Genomic DNA, 25023 nt, shown 5'->3' with positions numbered 1-25023 from the left:
TTCTCTACTTCAGTTCAACAACATGGCCCAGGACCTGAGGGGCCCAGGACCTGAGTTTGGCTTCTGCCCCCCAAATGAGCGTGTCCACCCCTGCAAGGAACTATAGAAGTGGACATGTAGTCATTATTACACACAAGCTTGGCAATTACATGGATGTAAGTGATAGAGGGGGGGGGGGGGGGGGGGGGGGGGGGGGGGGGGGGGGGGGGGAGAGAGAGAGAGAGAGAGAGAGAGAGAGAGAGAGAGAGAGAGAGAGATGATTTGCATACAGCTGAATCCCTCTCTCCCTCTCTCTCACACACACACCCATGAGGTCCACAGAGGGGCACGCGCCACCACCGAGGTGAAGCGCACGCGGGACACTCGGCAGTGTAGTGAAGCATTACAGGTGAACTGCGGCTGCGTGAGCAGTGGGGCGGGCCGGGCCGCTCGCGCTCCGTTTGGCCTCTCGGCTGCAGTTTACCGCCGCGTGCCGCCCCGCGGAGAGCGCGCGGGGCCCGGGGAGGGAAGCGGCGCGCGCTCAGGGCTAATTAGGCGAGCAATTGAGCGGAACCGAGAGCGGAACGCGGCGTAAAGCGGCGCACTAATTGAATTTGTGCTTCTCATTCTGGAAGTTTCCCTCCTTTATTGTCCCCAAGCTGCGTTATTTAAGTGTTTATGTCACAACGTGTGCAGGCTTATAACGCATTGTTCACTTTAATGTGCCATCCAAACAAAGAGAAGGAACAAATATACAAATGTACAAATATAGAGATACAAATGTGAAGCTTTCTTTTACTCGAATACACATAATTAAATTCAGTCTAACAAAATCAAGTCACAAGTCACAGGTCAGGAGATTTTATTATCTTAACATGAAACAACACAATGATTTGATATTATTATTATTATCATTATTACTATTTTATCATTTCTGCATTTGTTTAAAAGTTGTACTATTGTTTTACTATTTTATTATGTTTAATTATTTCTGATTTATTACTATTATTATTACCCCTTTCCCATTATGAGCAGCGTGATCTCAGCTCATTAACTCTAACTTCACCTCATTGTCAATACAAACGCAGCAGATTCAAAGTATCTGGTCTGGTCTCCTCTGTTCTGTGTCCAGAGTGTAGAATGCGCGTCCTGCCCGCATTGTGCGCTATAAATAAGTCAACAGATGTTTGGGCTTGTTAATAATCGCCCAGTATCCATGGTGGTCAGCCCGTGCCAGCGGGTATTAAATGGGGGGGAGGGGCCGAGTGTCAGGTGGGCGTGGCCAGGGCGCTGACTGACTGTTTATGCAATGAGCGGCGCGGCACGAGTCTATAAATGTGGGCGGAGACGCGCCGCGGTTCATTCACGAGTAATAAGACAAGCGGCCACCGTCCACGGCGCTCTGACGCACCGAGCTCAGCACCAAAACAAGCCGCCATCCGCGCACACGGCACGGCACGCAGCACTGTGGAGTACCGGGGCGCACGGCTGCACGGAGCACAGGCTGGATATTGGGCTTCACGCACATTTGGATAACTTGGAGATTGGAGACGCGCAGCGCAGATTTGACGCACGGAGCTCAGGGAGCAGAGCCCTGGAGCGAAGAAGGATTTACACGCAATCTGCAGCTTTTCGTCCACTTGTTCTGGGCGCTTTGGTGTGAGAAGAATACTTTGGGAATAGGGAGGTTGTTTGCTGCATCGGCTGGAGACGCGGCTGCGCTGGAGAGGCGAGCAGGATGGCAGCTCGGTTCACCTTTCTCATCGCGTTCAGCACCACGTTGATAGCGCAGGTATGAGCGGAGGAAGAGGAGGGCGCATCTCCCCGGTGGTCCTGCGCCCGGAGCGGCAGCCTCTCATGTGTCCCTGCTGTCCTTTACCATGTCTCCCTTCTCTTCCAGGTGTACGGCTCCGGCGTGTTTGAAATCGACCTGCACGAATTTAAGAACCCCAGAGGTTTGCTGGCCGGCGGGGACGCGTGCAGGGCGACCTGCAGGACTTACTTTAGGATTTGTTTGAAGAACTATCAGGCGGTGGTGTCGCCGGGTGACTGCATCTTTGGGAGTACAAGGACCCCGGTGCTGGGGACGAACTCTTTCAGTGGCACTTTACCGAGACCCATTCAGATCCCGTTCAAGTTCGGATGGCCGGTAAGAGCTCGGAACACGTCCACTTTACATTAGAGCCAGGGTTTTTACCTCCGTTTGTCAGAGCTGCTGTGCAGGTTAGTGGCCTGCGTGTCTAATCCACATCATGAGGCAATAAAGCTCCAGACGCACAGGGCAGAGTTTGGTGACGTTCAGTTCAAAATACTGAGATAGAGATCTATGCAACCTAAATTAGAGATTTTTTAAAACCATTTTTGCAGTAGTCTGTCACTTCTCCTCCTATCAAACACACCAGATGCCTCCTATAGTTTGTCTATAATAGAATAAGACGTGTGTTATATGAGTTCATCTCCATGTGTTTCCTCCACAGGGCTCGTTTTCTTTAATAATTGAAGCCTGGCATTCACCTTCTGAAAGTCTACCTGTAGGTAAGTGTGACCACAGGAGGGAGCTATGCCTGCACGTTACAAACACACACACACACACACACACACACATGCTCTGAGCTTAGTTTACCTTATTTTGCACAATTCCAAGCAAGGAGACAAACAAAGATGACGCTATTAAATACGACTCAGTCACTCAACGTTTCCCTCCCAGCCGATTGTTAATTGTTCTTAATTTCACACATTTTCACGCCTATTCACTCCTTTGTTATGAACTTCAGAACACCTTTTTCATTCTTATACCCAATACAATTGAACTTCCTCTGGTTTATTTTTGGCGTGGGAACGAGCTGTGGGCTTTGGTGAGAATACACAGCGCCTGCCAAAAGCCCCTGACTACGTCTTCCTGTATTTTACACCTTACTCTGTTCCGCCCTTTGGATGAGGGGACTGGGCCTGGGAATGTTTTTGCTGACGGAAAGAAAGAGGAAATTACAACCTGAGTTTATCTTTTATCTGAGCTGTATGGGCTTTGATAAGCGGTGCAGCTCGGTAGCGGGTAGAGGCCGGGGAATTCTGAACCCACAACCTTTCCCGACATAGTTATCGACATAAAACCCCATAATTCTGACATCTCTTCCTCTCTGTTTCCGTCTTTCAGATACCAACAACTCAGACCTTTTGATTAGTTCCTCCGCCGTCCAAAGACAACTAGCTGCGGGGACCGACTGGACTCCGGACACGCAGATTGGGAGACAGACAGAGCTACGATATTCTTACAGGTTCATTTGCAACGACAGCTATTATGGAGGAAGCTGCTCCAAAAAGTGCACTCCCAGGGACGACCGGTTCGGTCACTACACCTGCAACCGCGACGGGCAGCTGTCCTGTCTGCCCGGCTGGAAGGGGAAATACTGCGAAGAACGTAAGAACCCGCACACCTGGAGACTCCACCTTCTCTCTTTTGTAGTTTGGTATTGTTTATGCAAGGACGTACAAGTAGAAGGACAAAGAACGCAATTAAGGCCTTTGTCTTACGATGGTTTTGAGTGTGAAACTTCTAGCAGGGTAATTACTTTGCAACGTAAAGTGGGGGGAAATGTCCCTCATGTCTCGCCTCTATGGACAAACTTTGGTGGAGTTGGAGTGGACACGTCCGGGGCTGACGTCGCGTCTCGCCATGGAGAAGATGTGAGCGCTGCCAACAAACAAAGGGATCCTATTGATAAAAACAAAGGACTCACAGGGAGCCTAGAGGCGTTCTCAGTCCCTCTACTTGTACGTCCTTGCTTTGTGCTGGTGTAAACCTACTGTTTTGGTTTGGGAAACAACTTTGGCGCAATACCTTAAAAGGCCCAGGAGCGTCTTCTCTTCCTCCATGAGTTGTTAGTCATGCCAGCCTCCGATGATCCGGTCTCTCCTTTGCCTTTGACCTTTGACCTCCTCTTCCCAAAGAGAGGAACAGTTAGTGAGCACACACAGCAAGTTTCACATATCGGAGGTTTTAACAACATGGGCAGGTTCATGAACGGTTCTAAACAGTTTGACCAAAGGGAACTTTGGAACTGAAAATGTGGTTACCGACAGAAAACAGAAAATAGCAGCACCTGAAGTGATGACATCATAAATAACAAAGGGGTGTGGACAATTGCATTTGATCTGCTCCCACCTCACCTACAATGCACAATGTAGAGTATCTGCAAACCTGATGGGTAATTTTGGTGTTTAATGTCACTTTTGGCAATAATTGAAGTTATCATATAACTTTGATGTGTAATTAGTAGTGAACATTGAAGACTTTGCCTGACAACAAGGCTCCTTATTCGCGTTTGGCCGAAATCATAGAGCGACACTTGCATGTTTTGTGAAGCTGTGAATGGTCCCAGTGAGGAGTCGCTCTGCCATGTGGCACCTCAATAACCATGGGCCCTTTTCACCAACACAAATGAATCAGGCTGGGGCGACCTGACGGAGGCGCCTTGAGAGTAATGGGTACCATGTGCTGGACGCGGCCACACGGGTGACGGCGGATCTGTCATCCCCGTCGCTCGGCGGTGAAAGAGAAATTGGCATGTGCTGTTTTGACCGTGGTGCCAAATTCTAACCAGATGGGCTCACGTGTTAAATCACAGACACATCCATCGCTGCTGACTACAGAAAATATACATTAGAAAGACGGATTAGTCATCTTTCAGACGCCATCATTTCCTCTCTCCCTCGCCCTGAAATTCAATTACAGAAATACCAAAAGAGACCTTATTGCAAGTTCTGAACAAGATAGGTGTGTGTGTGTGTGTGTGTGTACCTCTCTCTCTCCCTCACCAAGTCACACTGAGGCTGATGTTAATTCATTCTGCAGATTTTCAGTGTTATTTCAATCAACCCCCTCGTTATTACTGCTGATTGTCCAGAATAGAAAGGAACTGGCTCATGCATGTGGTTGCTATGGGTTACGGTTGATTGTAGGTCTGCTGGTGCTTTATTTATTCATTTGTTGACTTAAATCGCGCCGTCACATTTAAAATAACCCAGTAAGCGTTCCAGTGAGTAATACTCAAACAGGTGTGCTGCACCAGGAGAATGTATATGAGTTAAGTCAAAACAAACACAATAAGGACCATATAAGGTCATAAGGAATGGAACGTATAGATCTGAAGCAGTCAGATTAGATGGACCTGTGATGCGCACAGGTGTGCATTAGTTGTTTACACTCTGCTGTGGCATGTGACTCCAGCAGCCAATCAGAAGTGAGTGAGAGCCTCCAACACATTTTTACTCGGTGACGCGCGTGCCTGTAACCTAATCCACACACGCGCGCGGGGAGGGGGGGGAGCGCGGGAGACTGCACGCGCCAAGGTTAATCGCGCCATTATTATCCGCCACGCGCCACCGATGTACAGCCCCTCCATTGTTGAACGCGCGGCGGTGGCAGCTGCAAATATGGCCGTGGCAGGCCGCAAACAACAATGGCGACAGCTGTCTGCTATTGAGAGCGAGCATCTGTCGGCCACTAAACCGGCCGCTTACCGTCGGTCGCCTGTTATGGAGCCCCGCGAATCGGTGTCATGCGATACTCGCGCACCTAAAACAGGACAAACAAACCCGGGCCCGGCCGCGCGGCAGCTGGGGGGCGTGGCCGCGGGGTTAGGCAACGTGAAAAATGTTCGGCGGTAAGGTGAGGAGGTATGAGGGGCAGACGGTGCCACCGAGCCAGAGCCGGTCACCGCCTCTGCTGAGGTGAAGGTGACAGGGAGCGCATTCTGCCAAGGAAGAGCAGCGGGAAAGAGACCTGATGGGCGCTAAACATTTAGGGACAAAAATACAACATTCGGACTTGAAATATGACTTAAGTCTCCAACCGTTTGACTTTTTTTTTTTTTTAAACAATATGACTTAATCCTTCTTTTCTGTGAGGCCCTAATCATTCATGTTTCCATCTGTATCCATCATTATACATCATTGCTGCTGAAGGTCACAAACACAGAGGGACGCACCAGGCTGCATGAGGGACACACACACACAGGAGCTCTGACACCTGGCTCCCCAACTAAACCACATTCTATATATAGTCTATAGTTCTGGTCCCAGTTTCTTGGAAAACGAACCAGAATTGTTTCGTTTAAATTGAAACTCAAAATAGCAGGAATCTAATTACAACCAGTATTTATGTAGAAGATGAATACACAGCAAATGGACCATTAAATAAATAATCATTTAAAAATACAAAATGATCCTTAAGTTTAGGCTTCATGAGTTTATGTGTAACTAAATAAAAAGGTATTTTTGTGTAAATGAGTGCTTCAGTGGTGAAGTATTGATCACTCTGTTCAATGTTTCCCCTTTATATCTATCTGTACATACTGTCTCTGCAGCTCTATGTTTGTGTCTCCTCTGTTAAACGTAGCCCCAGAGCGTCTCACTCACTCGCTCATGTCTGTGCTCTGCTCTCTATAGCGATCTGTCTGGAGGGCTGCAGCGAGAGGAACGGGAACTGCTCCAAACCCAGCGAGTGTGCGTAAGTAAAATACTCGAGAAAATACTGTCTGTGTGTGTGTGTGTGTGTATGTGTGTGTGTGAGCTGTCGCTGCGTCTCCAAATCGTGAATGTTTTAGATTGACTTGTTTCTGTGATTTGCCGTGACCGCTCTATCAGAGACGGAGCGGAGCCAGAGCGCTGAAAGCTTTCGTCCCCTCTCTCCTTTCTTTACGTCACTCGCTGGCTTCTCTGCTTCCCATGTTCCCTCCATGTCAGAGGCTCATCAGTATCCTTCTCTCACTCACTAGCAGAAATAATTCACACACACACACACACACACACACACACTCACCAACTCGCTGTGAGAAATTCTTTCTGACTCTTAGCTCGCCCTCTATTTAGACACAACTCCATCGTTCCCAGCACTGAATCTGACCCATATGGAGGTTAAACCCTCAAACACCCCAAAGCTGCTCCCATGTCTCTGCTCACTCAGCTATAAATGTAGGGACGTTAAACGTATGTAAGTCCTGAGGAGGCTGCACACCGATGAGAACATGCACATTCTTGGGAAACCAAGATGAGTAATGAGTTGCTTTGATGGTGGCCAGCTGCCAAACCTCCTATAAGCCATGTTTCACTCGCTGTGTTTCCTCTGCAGTACACTGAGCATACCAGACATACTGGACTGCTGGAATGAGACAGAATACCAGGGCCAATGTTAGAAAAAACTAAGAGAGATTTTGAAATCGCTCAATATTGGCTGAGATCTCAAGTTCAAACTGTGACGCAATTCTTGACGACTGCTCTGCTCTGTGTTGGCTCCTCTCCAGGTGCAGGGAAGGCTGGCAGGGCACCTTCTGTGACGAGTGCACCAAGTACCCGGCCTGCAAACACGGGACCTGCCAGCAGCCGTGGCAGTGCAACTGTCAGGAGGGCTGGGGGGGCCTCCTCTGTGACCAAGGTATGCCCCCGCCGCACTAACTCCTCCCACTCTGTGTCCACCTGAAGACACCTGAAGCATTAGCAGCTTAGCTTCTGTCTCAACGCCTCCATTCATTGCTTTGACAACATCCGGGATGGTACCTGCAGCTCCCTGTAAACAAACACTCTCTCTCTTTCTCCCTCTCTCTCCTTCTCTCCCTCTCTCTACCCCCCAGACCTGAACTTCTGCACCCATCACCACCCATGTGTGAACGGCGCCACCTGCATGAACACGGGCCAGGGCAGCTACACGTGCACCTGCCTGCCGGGCTTCACCGGGGTCAACTGTGAGCTGGAGATGCAGGAGTGTGACAGCAACCCCTGCAGGAACGGAGGGATCTGCACCGTAAGTGGAGGAGGAGGAGGAGGAGGAGGAGGAGTAGAGACAGCCGGTGAAGATGAGATAAAATGAGATTTATAGGCCCTTTAGGGAAACGCACACTGGCCCAAAACACGATAAATACTCCTGATACGTGCGTACATGATGACAGGAGGATGAGACCAGAGTACAGACGAGTCCTCTCAGCTGTTAGGAAAGACTCAACTACACATTCACCTCAAGCTGAGAGTCAGCAGAGTTCACCACACAAACACACAAAGTCACACACCTTAAGTTTAATTTACTTCTAAACTCAGACACTAAGGTTTAGACCTTGACTCAGCAGACTGGAGTCTAGAGATGGACCCTTTTGGATCCATGAACACGTGTAGCTCCTCTACATGAAGCTTAAGTTAGATTCTAATATGTTGACCTCTGACCGTAATCCCTCTTTATGTTGTCATGGATCTTTGAAGCTCCACAGATCAGACTCTGATCATGTGATTGATCTTCTCACACTAACTGCTCTCTGTCCCCCCTCAGAACCTGGAGAGTGGCGGCTACTCGTGCTCGTGCCTGGAGGGCTTTGAGGGCTCCCACTGCGAGCACAGCCTGCTGACGTGCGCCGACTCGCCGTGCTTCCACGGCGGCAAATGCTGGGAGAAGGACAATAGCCGCAGCTACATGTGCGAGTGTCCCCGCGGCTACACCGGACTCAACTGTGAGAGGAGAGTGGACAAGTGCACGTCGCTTCCCTGTGCTAATGGTACGGCCTTCCTCCCACACTCCGCCCCCCCCTCCCCCTTGACTGAACTTCCCTCTGCCTCCCCCTGCATGAAAAAAGTGGAAGCCTTGTGCAACAACAGGAATTGGTGGGAACTCGGTGTCTATTGTCCTCTGCGTAAACACTCGGAAGCTCGGAGCAGCAGATTGTAAATGTCACTGCTGCTCTGCTGATGAAAGGGGACAAACCTCCAGTGAGGCTCCGAGCTCGTCCTCTGGTAAACATGGAGGCTTCTGCGTTTGTTCTGGCGCTGAGGGAACAGGAGACACTGTGATCACTCCTCTTTCCATTCCAGATCTGAGCTCAAAGTTCAGATGCTAGTTGGCAGCGTTTCACTTTAAATGATGTGAATTAGCTTCCACAAAGCACACAACACGTGTCCAAACACAACACAACACACACGCACACACACACACAGAGTCATCAAACCTGTCTGAGGTAGCCATGGTTACTGCTTCTAACGCTCTGATGCTAATCTTCATTTGAAACTTGCCCAGTTGCTCAAACTTCAGGCCGATGAAACCCAGCGACTGATTTGAGTCGATCAGGTTCCAGATTTTCTTTCTGCTGTTTGTCTCGTGTACTAAATCTCCTCTTCCTCACTTCTTCCTCTGCAGGCGGTCTGTGTCTGGTTCTCAATGGCATGCGCGTCTGCAGCTGTCGGGCCGGATTCACGGGTCTACGCTGCGAAATCAACATCAATGAGTGCGCCGGCAACCCCTGCGTCAATGGCGGCACCTGCCTGGACGGGATCACCGACTACACCTGCGCCTGTCCTCCGGGCTACGCCGGACGCAACTGCGAGCGCATCCTTGACGAGTGCTCCCTCCGCCCCTGCCTCAACGGCGGCATCTGCACCGGGGGAGGCGGCCCGGGCAAGCTGCCGCCCTCCTGCGTCTGCCCCGAGGGCTTCACTGGGCATCGCTGCGAGCCCTTCACCACGGTGACCCCCGGCGGAGCGATCAAAGATGGCTTCCAGTGGGCGGCGGTCTCTCTGGCCGTGGGCCTGGTGGCGCTGCTGGTGCTGCTCTGCATGGTGGGCTTGGCGCTGAGGCACATCCACAGGCAGGCGCAGAGGGACGGCGGAGACACGGAGACCATGAACAACATGTCCAACCTGCAGAGGGACAACCTGATCCCGGCGTCACAGCTGAAGAATACCAACCAGAAAATCGGCCTGGAGGTCGACTGCGATTCCGAGAAATCGAACTTTATCCATAAAAATTATCACTTGGACTCTTACAACTCTAAAGCTAAAGAGTTCAAGGATGAAACAACACAAGAGGATAAAAGTCTGCTTTACCAGAAGTGTTTAGAAGACAAGATGCCTCTGAGTCGAATGTACAGGTGAGAGACAACAACACACACACACACACACATACACACACACACACACGGACCAACACACACACACACACACATAATTAACCTGCGTACGTGCTGCTGACGTTTAAACGTTTAACAGAATCAGAATGTCAAAGTCCGTTTATACACTTTAATCTGCAGGTGTGTTTGTTGTGGAAATACAGTGTGTGGATGTAAACACAGGCTCCACTGTGAGGCGCTGGGCGGGCTGGGGGCCCCCGGGGGCCTCAGAGTGACTCAGCCCGGCCCTGCTGATAGTAAACATGGCGCCGCTATGATTCTGTTGTTTAAACGCAATAATGAGCAGCTGTTGGTATTTAAAACACAGAAACATACAGCGTTCTTCATTTACAGGGTTTATGCTCGACAACGGCTCGTGTACACACACACACACACACACACACACACACACACAAACACACACACACGCTTGTGGTTTGCATTAACATGAAGTGTGATGTGTGTTGCAGTGAAAAGCCGGAGTGCAGGATATCGACGATATGTTCCTCCAGAGACTCCATGTACCAGTCTGTGTTTGTTATAGCAGAGGAGAGGCGGGAGTGCGTCATAGCAACCGAGGTAAGAGACATCACCACAGCTGCCGTACATCACCATTCAAACACGCCAGAGCGGTCTGGAGGTGGAGGAGATCAGTAGGTACACTAGGATCTATTATTGATCGTAAGGACGCTAATCACAACAGTGAGCGGCGAGATGAAACGTGTTCATGATGGAACAAAGGAACGCCAGTCTGTGGCTTACTAGGAACGCTGCCAACTCTTTGGCTCCTCAGCGTTCTGTCACTCCGTCATGATGAAGAATATGATTGTCCGTCCCCATGACGACGGAGCGCCCACGTTCATCCTTTTCTATTAACACACGCGTGTGTGTGTGAAACCATTCAGACCTCTGAGCTGACAGACATGCTGACGTGTCTGTGGCTCAGTGTAACCGGGGGAGACGTTATTGTTTCCTGTAAAATGGCCGACTGCGGTTCTTCATCTTGGCCGCACTCTGACCTCGGCTCTGAGTCGCCACACATGTTTGGCTCCGCTCGGTCTCGGAGGTGCGATGCGTTACTGCTGCGGCGTCCGCAGGAATGTTTTAGATGTTCACTCCCAAGCTAAACAGAACCGATGGCCCCACACGAGCCGCAGCAGATCAGACGCCGCAGAAAACACTCTTATTGGACCGCACGTCTCGGGATTAGACCGTATCTCACTGGGGGAGAGACGATTTATCGCCCACTCTGCGTGTTGACAAGCAAACATGACGACATGCAGAGAAGCATCAGATTGTTTCACTTCAGACATGGATGGCGTTGTTCCATGTTCCGTGAGCCAAAGTGTTTGTTGGACTCGTCCTCGCTCACAGGCGGCCATTAAGGCAACGGAGCGGCTTCATCAAAGGCTACATAAACGCCTCAGTGCCGCTCTACCTGCACCCACGCCGAGTAAGAGGATGAGGCTGTAAACCGCTCTAATGAGGTGCATAAACGTCTTCGACGCTCCGTCTGCAGAGCGGCCTCACAGAGCGGCCTCACACCTTCATCAGAACCTCCTGTTGCTTCCATGCTTTGTTTCATTTTGCCACATTTCTAATCCCCATCTCCTCTGAATTCTTCCGCAGGTATAAACTCTGAGGGACTGAAAGCGGAGAGAGACAATCGTCAGAACCTTCTGGATTGTTTACAGAGCGGAGGAGAGGCTGGGGTTTGTTTCACTGCTGCTCTGGAACACTTGAGAAGTGGAACCTCTGCTCCACAGGACGCCCCGGGAACTTTGGTTCACCGGGCGTTTGGATGCAAAACATGTACAGCGAATGACCTCTGAACTGTGGCAGAGGGTTCACGGGACCGCCAACGCATCACAGACAAATGCGAGGAGCGGAAACTGACAGAGCGACTGCAAAGTAACGCGTCTCATTGTCTGGGACAGTAAAACGGTGGTGAAGGTGGAACGTTTGCCCCTCGTGCGATAATCATGGTGACTATGAACAGCCAACCAATCAAACCGTCTAAAAGGTGCCTAAGATTTGACCCCTGACCCCCCCACCCCTCGCCCCCCCCCCGCACGCCTGCCAGCTTCGCCTGCTATGCAAGACTCAGGGTGGAGACGAAGCAGCTCGCCCACCGTCACCATCCGACCTCACGAACGCTGAGAGACATGAATGTCTGAAACGGACCGGTTGGACTTCTCCACGTGTCGGTGAAGATTCAGTCCAGATTCACCAGAAGCCTTAAACCAGAGGGGAGGGGGGGGTCGCTCACTCTGTGCTCTTGGATCGTTTGCAAACAGAATCAACAGGGATGTAAAGAGGAAAGCCTGCAAGATCCAAGCGGAGGGAAGAGAAAACCCCATTATGCAACCCGGCGGGGACACCGACGTCCCATCCGCCTGCCTATAGCACCACCACACTACAGAACCAATAATGTAATTTTTTAAATGATTATTTCCAGAGTTTAATTTAAATATGACACTGCTCTTTATATGTTTTATAATATTATTTTGTATATAATGCATATTTATAAGGACCAAACTTCTGAAGAATAAAACTTCCTTGAAAACTGTTTAAGATGACGTCAGTGGAGAAGGGAATTATTTTGAGGTGTTTTTAAATGAAATGGAGTTCAAATGAAGATCAGACGTGTGGCGTGTTTCTTTGGTATTTAGGTTGAACTTGAACAACCAATCAGGTCGTCCATAAGTGGATCAGAGTCCGATCAGATCAGGTTCACTGTCAGGCTTCAGTCTCACAGGCCAATAGACGAGAAACATACAGGAAGTGATACAATTATGTGTTTATATGAAGAGCTGATACTCTGAGAGACGTTCAACGTAAACATATTAAAGGCTAAAGGCTCCGAACGTGTCAGATCAGCAGATAAACACATGGATTTGTATAGATTCTATAGTGATGGTGGGTAAATTGCCTCTAAAGTTCATTTAGCTTCAGGTGTTTCAGGCCCTCAGACTTCCTGTCGTTCCTGCAGAGGCCTCGGGCTGCGACCGCTCCAGCTCTCCGGCTCCTCTGCAGCCCCAAATTGGCTTGAAATTCAAATCCGTTTCCAAGGATACCACCCCCTCGAGCTGGAAGTGGCGAAACAAAGCCAGCGCGGGGCAAAGGGGAACGCCCCGACCCTCATAATGCAGCCGGCACACGCGGGCGCGCACGCAGCCGACCAAGCAGATGCCGTGGGGGAGCAAGGAGGCTGCGGTGCCATAAAAACAGCAGCATATGCCAGACCTCCTCCCATAAAAACACACACACACACACAAACACACTCCCCTTCAGGGTGAGGGCAATATTTCAGTGCCCCCCTCTGTACCACCCACTCCTGCACACAAAGCTGAGGAGGGCCTGGCACCAGAGGGGGAGCGGGGGGAGGGGGCGGGGCAAGGCGGGGACCAGAGGAGCTGTTGGGACACACAAAACCACAAAACACAACACTGATAGAATCTAACAAACATTTGTGGACTTGTCTATGTGACCCGGAAGTCTTGTGGTCCTTCCTCAGCACAGGGCCGCATGGGGGGGGGGGGGGGGGGCGGACGATTCTGCCTCATGTGCCCTGTAAAGCTCTGTTAGAGGTGGGAGTCACTCTGGGGAAGGACAGTAGCTATCCCCCTCCCTATCACTTCCATTTGAGCAGTGGATAGTCTGCATTCTGGTCTTTATTTCAGGAAACCTGTGAGTCCCCTTAATCATCTGTTGGTCTGAAACAATAATCTGTCATTTTGCTTCACTGGATGTTGAATTCAGCCCAACTCAACATGCGAGCAGATGGGTAAACATGGCGCTTCATCTTCATCCACCGATGCTGAACTCCTCTGCCTCCAATTATCAGAGCGGCTCACAGCCTCAGCCTCAGTCACACCCCCTAATCAGCAGCAATCAACACTCAGCAGACAATCTGGACGCTTTCCCCTCACACACATCCTGCCAGCCTGTTGACCTGTGTGTGTGTGTGTGTGTGTGTGTGTGTGTGTGTGTGTGTGTGTGTGTGTGTGTGTGTGTGTGTGTGTGTGTGTGTGTGTGTGTGTGTACACCAGGAGCAGTGCAGATTTGGAAAAACGAGCCTCCGGCCCAGATCGTGAAAATCATAACGTCCGAATCCTCAGAGCTCTCACGTTACTCGCCATCCCCCCCTCCCTCACACCTCGCTCCTGGTTCACACGCGGCGGCGGTGACATACACATGCTGGGGCTCTGCTCTGTGGCCTCGGAGCTCCATGGACGGGCCAAGCGTTCTCATTGTGTTATAATCACAGCATCCTGTTTGTGACCCAGTGACATCAGTTCCTGTTTCCTCCCTGATTAAAAAATGCAGAACATGCCGGCGCAGGCCAGCGGCTTTTCTCACGCATCACTTTCTTTTCAAACTGCACTTGCTCACACTCACACACACACACACACACACACACTGGGGCTTTCAGGAAGCGACCTCCAAACAAGCAGACAAACAAAGGAGTCCTGCTTTATTTACAGGCAGATGTTTTGTTATCTAGAACGTGTAGAAAACAACCGAGCGCCCAAAGTGACAGAAGCGACAATAAATGTTTGGAGATCATAGGGAGCTGCAGGGAAACAACAGAGCAGCTCCAGAGTTGACTTCCTCTAATGCTCGGCTTTGCTTTCACCTAAGGTTAATTGCATGAGAAACTTCATATTTACCAATGTGCCACTATTCTCTCATCTCTTCTGTCTTCATGTGTAAAGGTCATTGACTGTCTGTCTGCCTGACGTCTGTCCTGTTGTCCTTCAGTAGCCGTCTTGTTAATTAACAGCAGGTGTCAGTAAGTCTCACAGGAAACAGCAGGTGGACTCTGTCCAGCTCAGATTAGAACCTCAGACGCACCAACGTGACGTCAGGTTCATCCGTCTACACAGAACCAGGACAACAGGAGACAGAAGACATGAGTGTCACACTCACAGGCATTTCAAGCCCAAGGCAGGTTAGTTTTCAGCACCTGGACTTGATCAGACCAGCATCAGATGATCGGTGGTCCTAAAGTCCTCTTCAGATAGGAGCTCTATGTCTCAGATCTTCTAGACAGATACAGAGAGAGATCCTTCAGGTTACTGTGGGAGGTTCTAATGGTCAAGAGGTCAGATTGGAAAAGTCAAATGTAGACAGGAATGCAGGATTTGGTTGCTGTGGCGACTAAGAGAGAACGGTTTGTCCTTGCTGGAGGTTTGAGCTCTTCCTGTTTCTGTTTTGGATCTGACCTACAAAGGAATGTTGAGATCGTACGTCAGCACCCAGAGTGCCACCTGACCTGGAGCTCAGCTGATGGAAAATGGTTCCTCCAGGTTTCACTCAGTACTTCTGCTGGACTCAGCCTCTTTACAAAGCATCTTTCCTTATTAACTGAGCTGCAGCGCCGAGTTTAACAACCTTGTCTTGACCGGACATGCCGCTGGGTGGCGATGGGAGCAGGCCAACAACAGCAGTTATGGACATGAAAGGCCACGATGTGAGGGAAACAGACGCAGGAGGAGCTTCAGACCTACAGAGCTGAGAGTCACCTGGCCTCCTATCACAGCAGATAAGGTCTATCTATAGATCAGCTATTTACTCTCTCTCTTACTGGGGGCTCAGCATTTATTCTGTCTGGCATTAAAGTGAGAAGCAGTGGATTTATGCTGGTATAGTTAACAGTGTAGGTGGCCTGAGGGCACCAGTGAGCTCCTCTGACCTGGGACCGGCCCTGATCCAGCCCTGACCTCTGACACCAGCCCTCAACTCTGCTCTTTGAACCTTGAACCATCAGTCACATCTCTATCTCTCTATCTTGATCTTTCTTTCACTCATTTATGGAGACAAACAGCCACTGCAGCAGATTTACACTCATATTAACTCCATGTGTTTAAATGAGGTTTGAAGAAACAAACAGAGGCCCAAAGCTTCATCATAAACATACAAACAGACTGTTTAGAGCTGAGGTAAAGTGATATAAAGAACCTTTGTGTTTATGTTGGGTCACTAAAACATTCTGATTCCATTTAAGGGGTTTTTATTTATCTTAAATGTCAAACAGGCCAAAAGTTTGAGTTTCAGTTCCTCGCTCAGTGAGCTTTAAGATTTTGTAGCTTTGACTCAAATCCAGTTTAGCCCAGACGGGCCTGCGGGGTCCAGACTCACGTGTGAACATACATGTGCAGACAAACATGTGATCATGCGTGTGTTTGCCACTGTGCTTCCTGTGAGCGGGAACATGCCTCACCTGTGTCGCTGTGTCTGACGCAACCCGTCGCCATGTTGCTTAACTGCCGTGAAACGCTGGGAGAAGTTGCATCAGCCAGGCAGAGAGAAAATGTATGGAAATGTATTCAGAGTGACAGAGCGGACAGCCAATCACAGAGTGAGCCAGCTGGAGCGACGGCACACGGGCCAATCAGAACGGGGCATGAGCGCGGGCGTTAGTAAGACTCTGAGCCAATAAGATGACGGCTCTGGCTCCATGTCCTGCCTTATTCAACGCATCGAACCTTGATTGGCTTAATGCGCTGTACAAGTACAAATTTCTCTTAACGCGATTGGTCCCGGACTGTGACAAGGCTACGCCCCCCGCCTGAGCTCCATAAATACCGGCGCGCCTGTACAGCAGCTTATCGCCCCCACGTCCCGACGAGCCTGAGAGGAGCCGGACTCCGTCCAGAACCGCGAACAGCACTTAGCTAACGGCCTTCATTCCTCCGCCTTAAACCCGCCTAGACTCACGTATACCCGCAGAGACCCGCAGAACTCGGCGGATCTGCGGGCCCACGGTTTAATCTTCATCTCTCAGTCTGAACCAGGCCGCGGCCATGGAGTTTTAAGGCGTAATGCGGCGACACTAACGCAAAGGCAATGCATCGTGCAAGGCAGAACCAGCGAGTTATCACAACTGCTCGGCAGTTGGGCTCCGGAACCGTCCGCGGTATTCCAGCGAGCCAACCGGTCCCTCTGCTGCTGGACCGGAGGAAGAGGACACTAGCCAGCTAGCCACCTATCTAACCTAAGCTAAGCTAACTTTATCATCGATTCATCTGAACGTCAAAAGCCTCCGATCACCATGAAGCCTCATGACGTCACCTCCGGGACCCCGAGCCTGTGGATCTTCGGGTACGGGTCTCTGGTGTGGAAGCCCGACTTCAAGTACCAGAGGAGCCAGGTGGGCTACATCCGGGGCTTCAAGCGGCGCTTCTGGCACGGAGACAACTTCCACCGCGGAAACGACGAGCTGGTAAGACGCCTGGACCGACGTCTGTTCGGGTTCGGTTCGTTTGTCTGTGTTGTTGTGATCTTGATGGGCGTTGGTCATGACGTCACCCTTTCTCTTCCTTTCTGCAGCCAGGAAGAGTCGTGACGCTGATTGAAGAGGATGATGTAAGTGTTTCCTGCTGTTAGCTCAGATACTGTAGCTCTGCCCTGAGGGAGGTATGTTGTTCTGACAGGCTCTCCTCCTCTTCCTCCTCCTGCAGGCGAGCACGTGGGGCGTGGCCTTCGAGGTGACGGGTGCTCAGGTGGACGAGTCCCTGAAGTACCTGAACGTGCGTGAGACGGTGTGCGGCGGTTACGTCACCAAGATGGTGGACTTCTTCCCTGAGGAGGCGGAGCTCCCGCCCGTCCAGGCGCTGGTGTACATCGCCACTGCCGACAACGCCCTGTACCTGGGCCCCGCCAGCCCCGAGGAGATCGGGGCTCAGATCGCCGTGAGTAGAGGGAAGACGGGCCACAACCTGGAGTACCTGCTGAGGCTCGCCGCCTTCATGAAGGGCCGCTGCCCGCACGTGGACGACACCCACCTGTTCTCCGTGGAGGCCTCGGCCCTCGCTGTGGTCTCATACCTGTTAGAGAACCTGGTTCCCTCTGAGTCCCTGTGACCCGGAGCTCCACACACACACTCTGAGGCTCTTCATCTCCTTCACATTGTGTGTTTGTCACTCAAACGGTTAAAGTTTAACATCTGTGTCAAGTGTGTTATGTTGTTTTTTTTTTTTACCAATACGAACAAATCCATTTCCTGTAACCAGTTCTGTTACCATAGAAACACTATTTGCACAGTTCAGATTCCGTCCAGTTCAAACGTTGTGGTTGTGAATCTGTTTATGATTAAATGTTGTTTCTTTTTAATGTCTGTGGAAGATTCATTGTGTAACAGTGAAATAAAACATCAAGGAGATTTAAATCTGAATTACTTGATTCTTTAAGTGCAGCAGAGCCTCAGGTCAAAAGTATAAAGATCAGAGTGAGCAGACGATGAACTGCTGGACTCAAGAAGGTGAAACATCTGAGCTCCAACCAGACTGAAGGATCTTTGAACCAATCTGACACCATCACCTTTCGCTCATCCAGTTTGAGCCTCAAAAGTCCAACTGACCTGTACACAAGTGACAGAAGATGGTTAAAGGGTTAAATCCCCCAAGTTCTGGCTCAGATGGACCTCATGCAGGTGCTGAACTACAGGCTGATCAGGACTCACTTCCTACAAACCACCGAGACGCTCTGTGTCCGACGACACCCAGCGCGTGTGTGTGTGTGACCTGTACGGCACATATGAGCTTCACACACACAGGTAAGACGTGACTCCAGTCCAGTCTGGAGGTGCTGGAGCTTATGTAAGGAACAGGAACAGCGGCAGACCTGGACGTCCTGTGTTTACGCTCCTCTGGGCCGCGGGGGTCAGAGGTCAGCAGGAAGAAGACGCTGAGGCTCATCCAGAGGTTCACATCAGTCTGAAGCCTTCCAGTCCCTTCAGCTGCTTTGTCACCATGTGAGCCACGGATGAGCCCAGAGTTTGGCTCAATGGTTCAGCATGAGGGGGCGGAGCTAAGCAGCTGTGATGTAAACACGATGACAGAAAACAACAATCAGAACACGGTGATTTCTCACTCGTTTATTTTCAGTCGGCTCTCCCGTCGTTAGTAAAATGGCAGATGGATTCTTCTATGTACATATGAGCTATAAAAATAGGCGGCTGAGGGGCGGAGCCAGAGGAAATGAGGCTCTGGTTCTTATGTACATCAATATATAACATCCTGTTTCATCATCATCATCACTATAAACAAGCAAACCTACAACAGATGAGCTTTACCGAAACATCAAGCACAGGAAACATCCAGACTCAAGACTCAACAAATCGGAACTTTTGCTTTTGTGAAAACCGAAAAATGTCTTCAACACAATTTGACACAAAGTCTCTCTCTTTCTCAGGTGTGAGCTGAAGCCTGCCACAAGCCGCCGTCCAATTAAATTACATAAATTAAGCGTTGGTCATGTTACATTAGCAGCACGGGCTCCACCGCCAGGACCCCCGGTCTCCAGACAGCATCTGTACATCGTCCATTCCAAAAATATACTTTATCATCACTCCGCCTCTGCTGTGGGACTGGATCACATCTGATGGGGTACAAACTTCGCCGCCTGCCACCGTGTGGAGGAGAGTCTCACAGAGTCACATAGAAAAATAGGAGCTTTGATAGAAAAGCTGGAGCTGGTTTGGTGCCTAAGCTGCAGGAACACAAACACAGGATTCATGACAAAGCTGGGATACTTTGAGAAAAAGGTCCAAATCTTAAGAGAATAAAGTGGTGATATTCATGTTGGTATCAAATGTTGAGATGTTCTCTGGCCCCGTGTCTCTGATCTGTCCTCTGACTGGAGCTCGGCACGTTTGGACGTTGTCTTCTCCTCGACTTTGTTCAGCAGCTCTGATACTCTCGGGTCATCCTGAATAGACAGAAGCATTCAAAGGACAAGGAACAAAATGGAAGACGAGGCTCAGCGCTCTCCTGCCAGAAGCTCCTTTGGCTCCTCCCACAAGTGCATGGCTAAAGCCCTTAAAGCGCCACGTGTTGGATCCGTCGCCATGGGGACTTCACAGCCCAACGACCACTCGCAGGGCTTTGTGACGCGGATATGACAGTCCAGTTTGTCCTCTGGAGGAGGACGGGGACAGGGGGCCAGGGGGACGGGGGGACAGGGGGCCAGGGGGACGGGGGGGCGGGGGGACAGGGGGACAGGGGGACGGACGCTCCGGCTCCATGCAGACACTTAGACACTGGAGGCAGGATTTGATCTCTGACCTGGTGACGTCAAAATAAAACTAACATGGGAAATGCAGAGGCTGGCAAGGGTCAGTACCTTTAAAAGAGGGAGAGAATGTGTGTGTGTGTGTGTGTGTGTGTGTGTGTGTGTGTGTGTGTGTGTGTGTGTGTGTGTGTGTGTCCAGGTCCTCCAGTTAGTGTTTCCCCCTGTGATAGTTCATGTTTGTGGGGACTTTGAGGGCGTCACAGTGAGACCAGGCAGAGTAAGAAAGGTAAAGGCCTCGACGCGCCGTCACAGCCAGCAGGGGGCGTACAGACGAGTCAGCGCTCAGCTAACGGGGCGGCGCTGCTGCGGGGCTGCGTGTAGCGGCGGATATAAGGAAGTACGGTCAGGGTTAAATGTTCCCTCTTCTTCTTCACGCAGTCCAAAGAAAGAAGAGTGAAACTGAAAGTGTGCGTCGTTATCTCTGTGCCAAGGTGTTGATGAAGCCCCGCCCCCTCCCCTCTGTGACACGCCTCCTGCATCACCGGGCCCCTGGACCAGCCGGGCCCTTCCCCTTCCTGCTGTGGTGGTGGTTGTGGCTCAGCTGTTTGTGGGGGCTCGGGGTGGGCGTGCCCCCTTTGGCCTGGGGGGAGGAGCTCCTGCTGGGGTTGAAGGCGGGGCCGGTACCAGACCGGCCCAGAGAAGGCTGCAGGGGGCTGGAGGCAGAAAGTCCACCTGGAGGGAGGTATGGACATGAAGAAGGGAGTCAGACCAAAGCAAACGATTCAGACAAACGATTTAGACGTGAGGATGTACGTTCCTCAGGTCCTGATCATATAAGCGTACAGATCTACATCACCTTTAGCGACGCTGTATCCATACGCTGCGTACGCTGCCGCCGAAGCAGCTGCTGCTCCCGCCATCGCTCCCGCCATGGCCGCGGCGCTGCCCGCCGTGGACTTGCGGCCGCGTCCTTTCCCTCCCAACTTTGCTCCGCCCCCAGATCCTTTGGGCCTCCCCCGACTCCGCCCTGACCTCCCTCTGCCGGGGCTGACGGCGTCCGAGGCCGAGAGACCTGCGGGACAGACGAACAAGAGGAGGAAGAGGAAGAGGAGGAAGAAGCGGCGTTTGAGTACATGTTGACGTGTAAATTCCCGTTTTGTAAAACTCTCTTAAATCCTGCAGACTTCGCCCTTTATTCCTTTCCTCACCGTTCATGTTGTCAGAGACGGACCCAGACACGGACACGGGGGAGTTGGTGGCCCGTGACTGCGGCGCCGAGGACACCGGGTCGTCCACGATCACCAGCATGTCGCTGCTGCTCTCGTCCGCGTCGGCGTCCGGCGGCAGCGAGCCGGGCTGAAGCTCGCTGCTCAGAGAGATCTGAGGACACAAACACACAGGCTGGGGGTCAAGAGGGGGCCGGGACGGAGAAGGAAAGGAAGCAAGGAAGGAAGGAAGGAAGCATGGGCGAGGAGGAAGCAGACAGGAAGTAAAGAGCAACGAGGAAAGGAAGGAAAGGAGAGAAGGATGATGGAAGGAAAGAATGAAACAAAACAAACTGAAGGTCTCTCTTTCTGTCTCTCACTCTAACACACTCACACACACGCAAACACACACACTCCCTCCCTCCCTCCTTTCCTCTCTCCCTCCTTCCCTCCCTCACCTCGCTGAAGGGGCTGGGCATGGCTGAGTCCATCTCCACGCTGATGAAGCTGTCGTCTCCGTCGGCGGACATGTTGGAGTTGTCTGCTGAGGGAGCGTGAGAGATGCTCCTTCCTCTTCTTCACCTCTGTCTCCTCGTTCTTCTTCTGGAGGAGAAACACAGATGTATAACTGACCCTTTGTAGCTTCAGAGTCTTCTCCCAGTGTTCTGTGACTCCATTAGACTCCACACCTCCCTCCTCTTCCGCACACAGCATTACCTTCTCAGCGTACTTCTCCCTCTTCCTCTTGCGCTCCTTCACCTTGCTGCTCTCCTCCTGCAGCCTCTTCTCGTCTTGCCTCTGACGCACTACAAGCAAACACACCACACTGATCAGTTGTCACGGAGTTCCTCAGCGTCTCCTCCTTCATCGTGGCTGGTTCCCGCTCTTACGCTTCTTCTCCAGCTCGTCGTCGTCCAGCAGGAGGCTCACCACCTCCTTGGGCTTCAGCGTGTCGGGCTTGAAGTTCCCTCCTGAGATCACCACCCTCTGGATCTCGCTCTTCTCCTTGGCGCGCTGCAGGATCCGCTCCTCGATGGATCCCTGGCAGATGAGCCGGTACACGGTGACCTGCTTGGTCTGGCCCAGCCGGTGGGCCCGGTCCATGGCCTGCTGGTCCACCGTGGGGTTCCAGTCGCTGTCGTAGAAGATGACCTGCAGGAGGAGGAGAAGAGGTGAGAGGTCGTCCAGGTCTTCACGTCTAAAACACGACTCGCTCTGGAAACCTACTCCCATTGTGACAAACTCCTTTATGATGTAAGAACTGAACAGGCAGCATCATCACAGCTCTAGTGTGCACACTGAGTGTGTTAGGGACTCACAGTGTCAGCGGCCGTCAGGTTGATCCCGAGCCCCCCCGCCCTGGTGCTCAGCAGAAACACAAAGATGTCGTTCCTGCAGAGAGGAAAAGGAGGAGAAACACAACATGAAGAAGAGGAAGAAGAGGGATGACATCATGATGAACACACACACACACACACACACACTCTGACCCACCGGCTCTGGAAGTCAGCCACCATGTCTCTGCGCTCAGAGATCTTGGAGGATCCGTCTAGACGCATGTAGGTGTGCTTACGATAAACCATGTACTCCTGCAGGAGAGGGGGAGGAAGAGGAGGAGGAGAGGAAGAGTAATGAGGAGAGAGGAGTGAAGGCGTTAGCATGCGGGGGAGACGAAGCTCCACACCTACTCACTTCATCACAACGAGCTCAGTCTGACAACACAGATAGGAACAAATATGGAGGTCAGCAGTGAGAAGGTGTGTGTGTGTGTGTATGCGCGCTGCTCTACTACTGAACTGTGTGTCCAGAAAAACTGCTTTTAATACAAGAATGTCTCTCTCTCCTCCTGCAGCAGATCGATGTCTCACTTCTCCTGTGAGCTTCTGATGGAGCTGAAACTTCAACCCGGCCCAGAGAGACACAGAGAAATGTAGAAACTGATACTGCATCTCCCCCAGAGTGTGTGTGTGTGTGTGTGTGCGAGTGTGTGTGTGGGCCTCAGCGTTGATGATGACATGCTGATCCCTCTTTAGGCCCCGCCCTTCGCCCTTCGCCCCTCCACGCTCCGTCCCTCCCTGATGTCCGGCCCAAACGTGTCGTGGCCCCAAACCCATAAACGCATTACAGAGCTTCACCTCTGCGCCGACACACACACTCGTTAGCCCCTGACATCACTGATTTGACATCATGTAACACCTCCCCCCTTGGGCTCTGGGTCCAGGAGGGTCCGGCCCTCCTCTCTCTCTCTCTGAGGTCTGGCTCTGTTCCCAGCAGCCCCATCTGCTCCCAGTGAGGCTGCATTAGAGCCCATTAGCCCAGAGCTCAGCTACATGACGCTAACCTTGTTCAGTGGAGTCCTGGGATCGGGCCAGCAGGACTCTCGCTCGCTCGCCCGCCCGCCCGCTCACTCTCTCACTCACTCACTCACTCAGATGCTGTTGCTCCACAGAAAACTTTGCTCCGGCCGACTAATCTGGAGGATAAATCTAAAGCTGAGGCTGAATCCTCAGAGGGGCTGAGCTCACTCAGACTCAGCCTGGGTCTGTCCAACATTCCACCGCAAGTGAGACTGTGGAGATTTGACTTCATATCAGGTGGTTCAGGTCCAAACTGGGTCACTGTTGTTGTGTTCCTGTAGGTTGTATCATGAGATCAACATCTGAGGCTTCAGGGTCAAAGGTCAACACATTAGTATCTAACCATTTTGTAGAGGAGCTTTAACATGTGTTCATGGATCCATTCAAACATCCACACTGCGCCCTGGGCATCCTGCCTAAGCTCCTCCCCCTCCTCCTCTTCTTCTCTGTTTGAGTCGGAGGGAAATCAGATGTGACTCTTTCAGTTTTCTGCACTTTGTCTTTGTGCTCAGGTTTCTTGTTGCCTAAAGACGAGCAAAAGCTGCACTTTACATCAAACCGCTTAGCCGGCCTCGTCCAATGAGCTGTCAGCGCCCCGTGATGATGTCATGCAGCAGAGCGGCGAGGGCGGACAGGACTCAGCCTGAGAGCAGCGGGACCTTTCATTCTGTTCTCCGGTCAAACTGCATCTCTACGTCGGCTCCTGGATGTGAATCAAAGCCACCTGACAGGAGAGGCACAGAGCGGATCGGCTCACGTTACCATGGCGCCAGAGAGGGAAGAGAAAATCCTCTCAATGCACGACGACCAAACAACAACGGCAACCACCTCAATCTGCTGCTCTGTAATCTGTGAATTCCATGACGCTATCTTCCTGTGACGACTCTCTGGCTGAGCTTCGAAAGGCGTCACACACACACACACACACACACACACACACACACAGTAGGTGGGCTGCACCCCTGTCATCACCGGACCCTCTCTGTGTGTGTGTGTTTCTCCGTCGGCCCACCCGGACTTTGCCGATCCATCACCCGACGCTCTGATGTCACCCCGGCAACCGGCAGCCGACTGGCGACGAAAACAATGACGCCAAAAACAGAGATTAGCATCAGCCGCTCTCTCTCTCTGTAAGTCTACGACTCGTGTTCAGGAAATGAACTCCATCTGCAGAGTTTTCCATCTCAGACCAATCAGGGAACAACACGGAAAACTAAAGCCAGACTGGATGAAGATGAGATTTCATCCCTGGATCTCTTTAACGTAATCGCAGATGAGACGGACCGGCTGAAGTATCCCCCCCATTAGAAGAGACGGGGGGGGGGGCACACACACACACACACACACACGGCATTCCCACTGTTTCCAGACACACAGGAAGTTGGTCCTTAACCACCTGGGCTGGGTCCGTCTGCCATCTGAAGGTGCGGCCGTGGAAAGTGGAAGGAATTCCCAATGACATCATGGCAGAGCTGCGGGCACATGTGACTCTTTCAGCACACACAGGGGCGGCGACAGGGCGGCGACAGAGCGACGACAGAGCCA

General features: G+C 51.5%; 3 protein-coding genes across 3 annotated transcripts in view; 2 read left to right on the top strand and 1 right to left on the bottom strand.

Annotated features, from left to right (window-relative positions):
• Positions 1 to 1357: 1357 nt before the first annotated feature.
• On the top strand, positions 1358 to 12555 carry dll4 (delta-like 4 (Drosophila)). Its single transcript, XM_076148745.1, has 11 exons — positions 1358 to 1771; positions 1880 to 2128; positions 2457 to 2514; positions 3134 to 3397; positions 6427 to 6487; positions 7281 to 7411; positions 7608 to 7777; positions 8294 to 8516; positions 9152 to 9881; positions 10370 to 10478; positions 11529 to 12555. Exons 1-11 carry the CDS (start codon positions 1718 to 1720, stop codon positions 11532 to 11534), a joined length of 2055 nt encoding a protein of 684 aa, XP_076004860.1. The 5' UTR covers positions 1358 to 1717; the 3' UTR covers positions 11535 to 12555.
• A 3940-nt stretch (positions 12556 to 16495) lies between these two features.
• On the top strand, positions 16496 to 18078 carry chac1 (ChaC, cation transport regulator homolog 1 (E. coli)). The gene is made up of 3 exons (XM_076148751.1): positions 16496 to 17127; positions 17235 to 17270; positions 17366 to 18078. Exons 1-3 carry the CDS (start codon positions 16957 to 16959, stop codon positions 17765 to 17767), a joined length of 609 nt encoding a protein of 202 aa, XP_076004866.1. The 5' UTR covers positions 16496 to 16956; the 3' UTR covers positions 17768 to 18078.
• Positions 18079 to 18765: 687 nt separating this feature from the next.
• The window catches only part of ino80 (INO80 complex ATPase subunit), a 28718-nt gene continuing 22460 nt past the window's right edge, over positions 18766 to 25023 (bottom strand). Inside the window, 9 exon segments of the mRNA XM_076148714.1 lie at positions 18766 to 20648; positions 20773 to 20988; positions 21125 to 21296; positions 21580 to 21685; positions 21687 to 21724; positions 21839 to 21927; positions 22012 to 22273; positions 22441 to 22513; positions 22616 to 22710. Of these exon segments, the coding sequence (XP_076004829.1) occupies positions 20455 to 20648; positions 20773 to 20988; positions 21125 to 21296; positions 21580 to 21685; positions 21687 to 21724; positions 21839 to 21927; positions 22012 to 22273; positions 22441 to 22513; positions 22616 to 22710 (1245 nt within the window). The 3' untranslated portion in view covers positions 18766 to 20454.

The sequence above is a fragment of the Genypterus blacodes genome, unplaced genomic scaffold, assembly GCF_046128005.1.
Source record: "Genypterus blacodes isolate CSIRO-AG114 ecotype Tasmania unplaced genomic scaffold, CSIRO-AGI_Gbla_v1 ptg000042l_1, whole genome shotgun sequence".
Lineage (NCBI taxonomy): Eukaryota > Metazoa > Chordata > Actinopteri > Ophidiiformes > Ophidiidae > Genypterus > Genypterus blacodes.
This window is presented reverse-complemented; position numbering and strand designations above follow the sequence as displayed.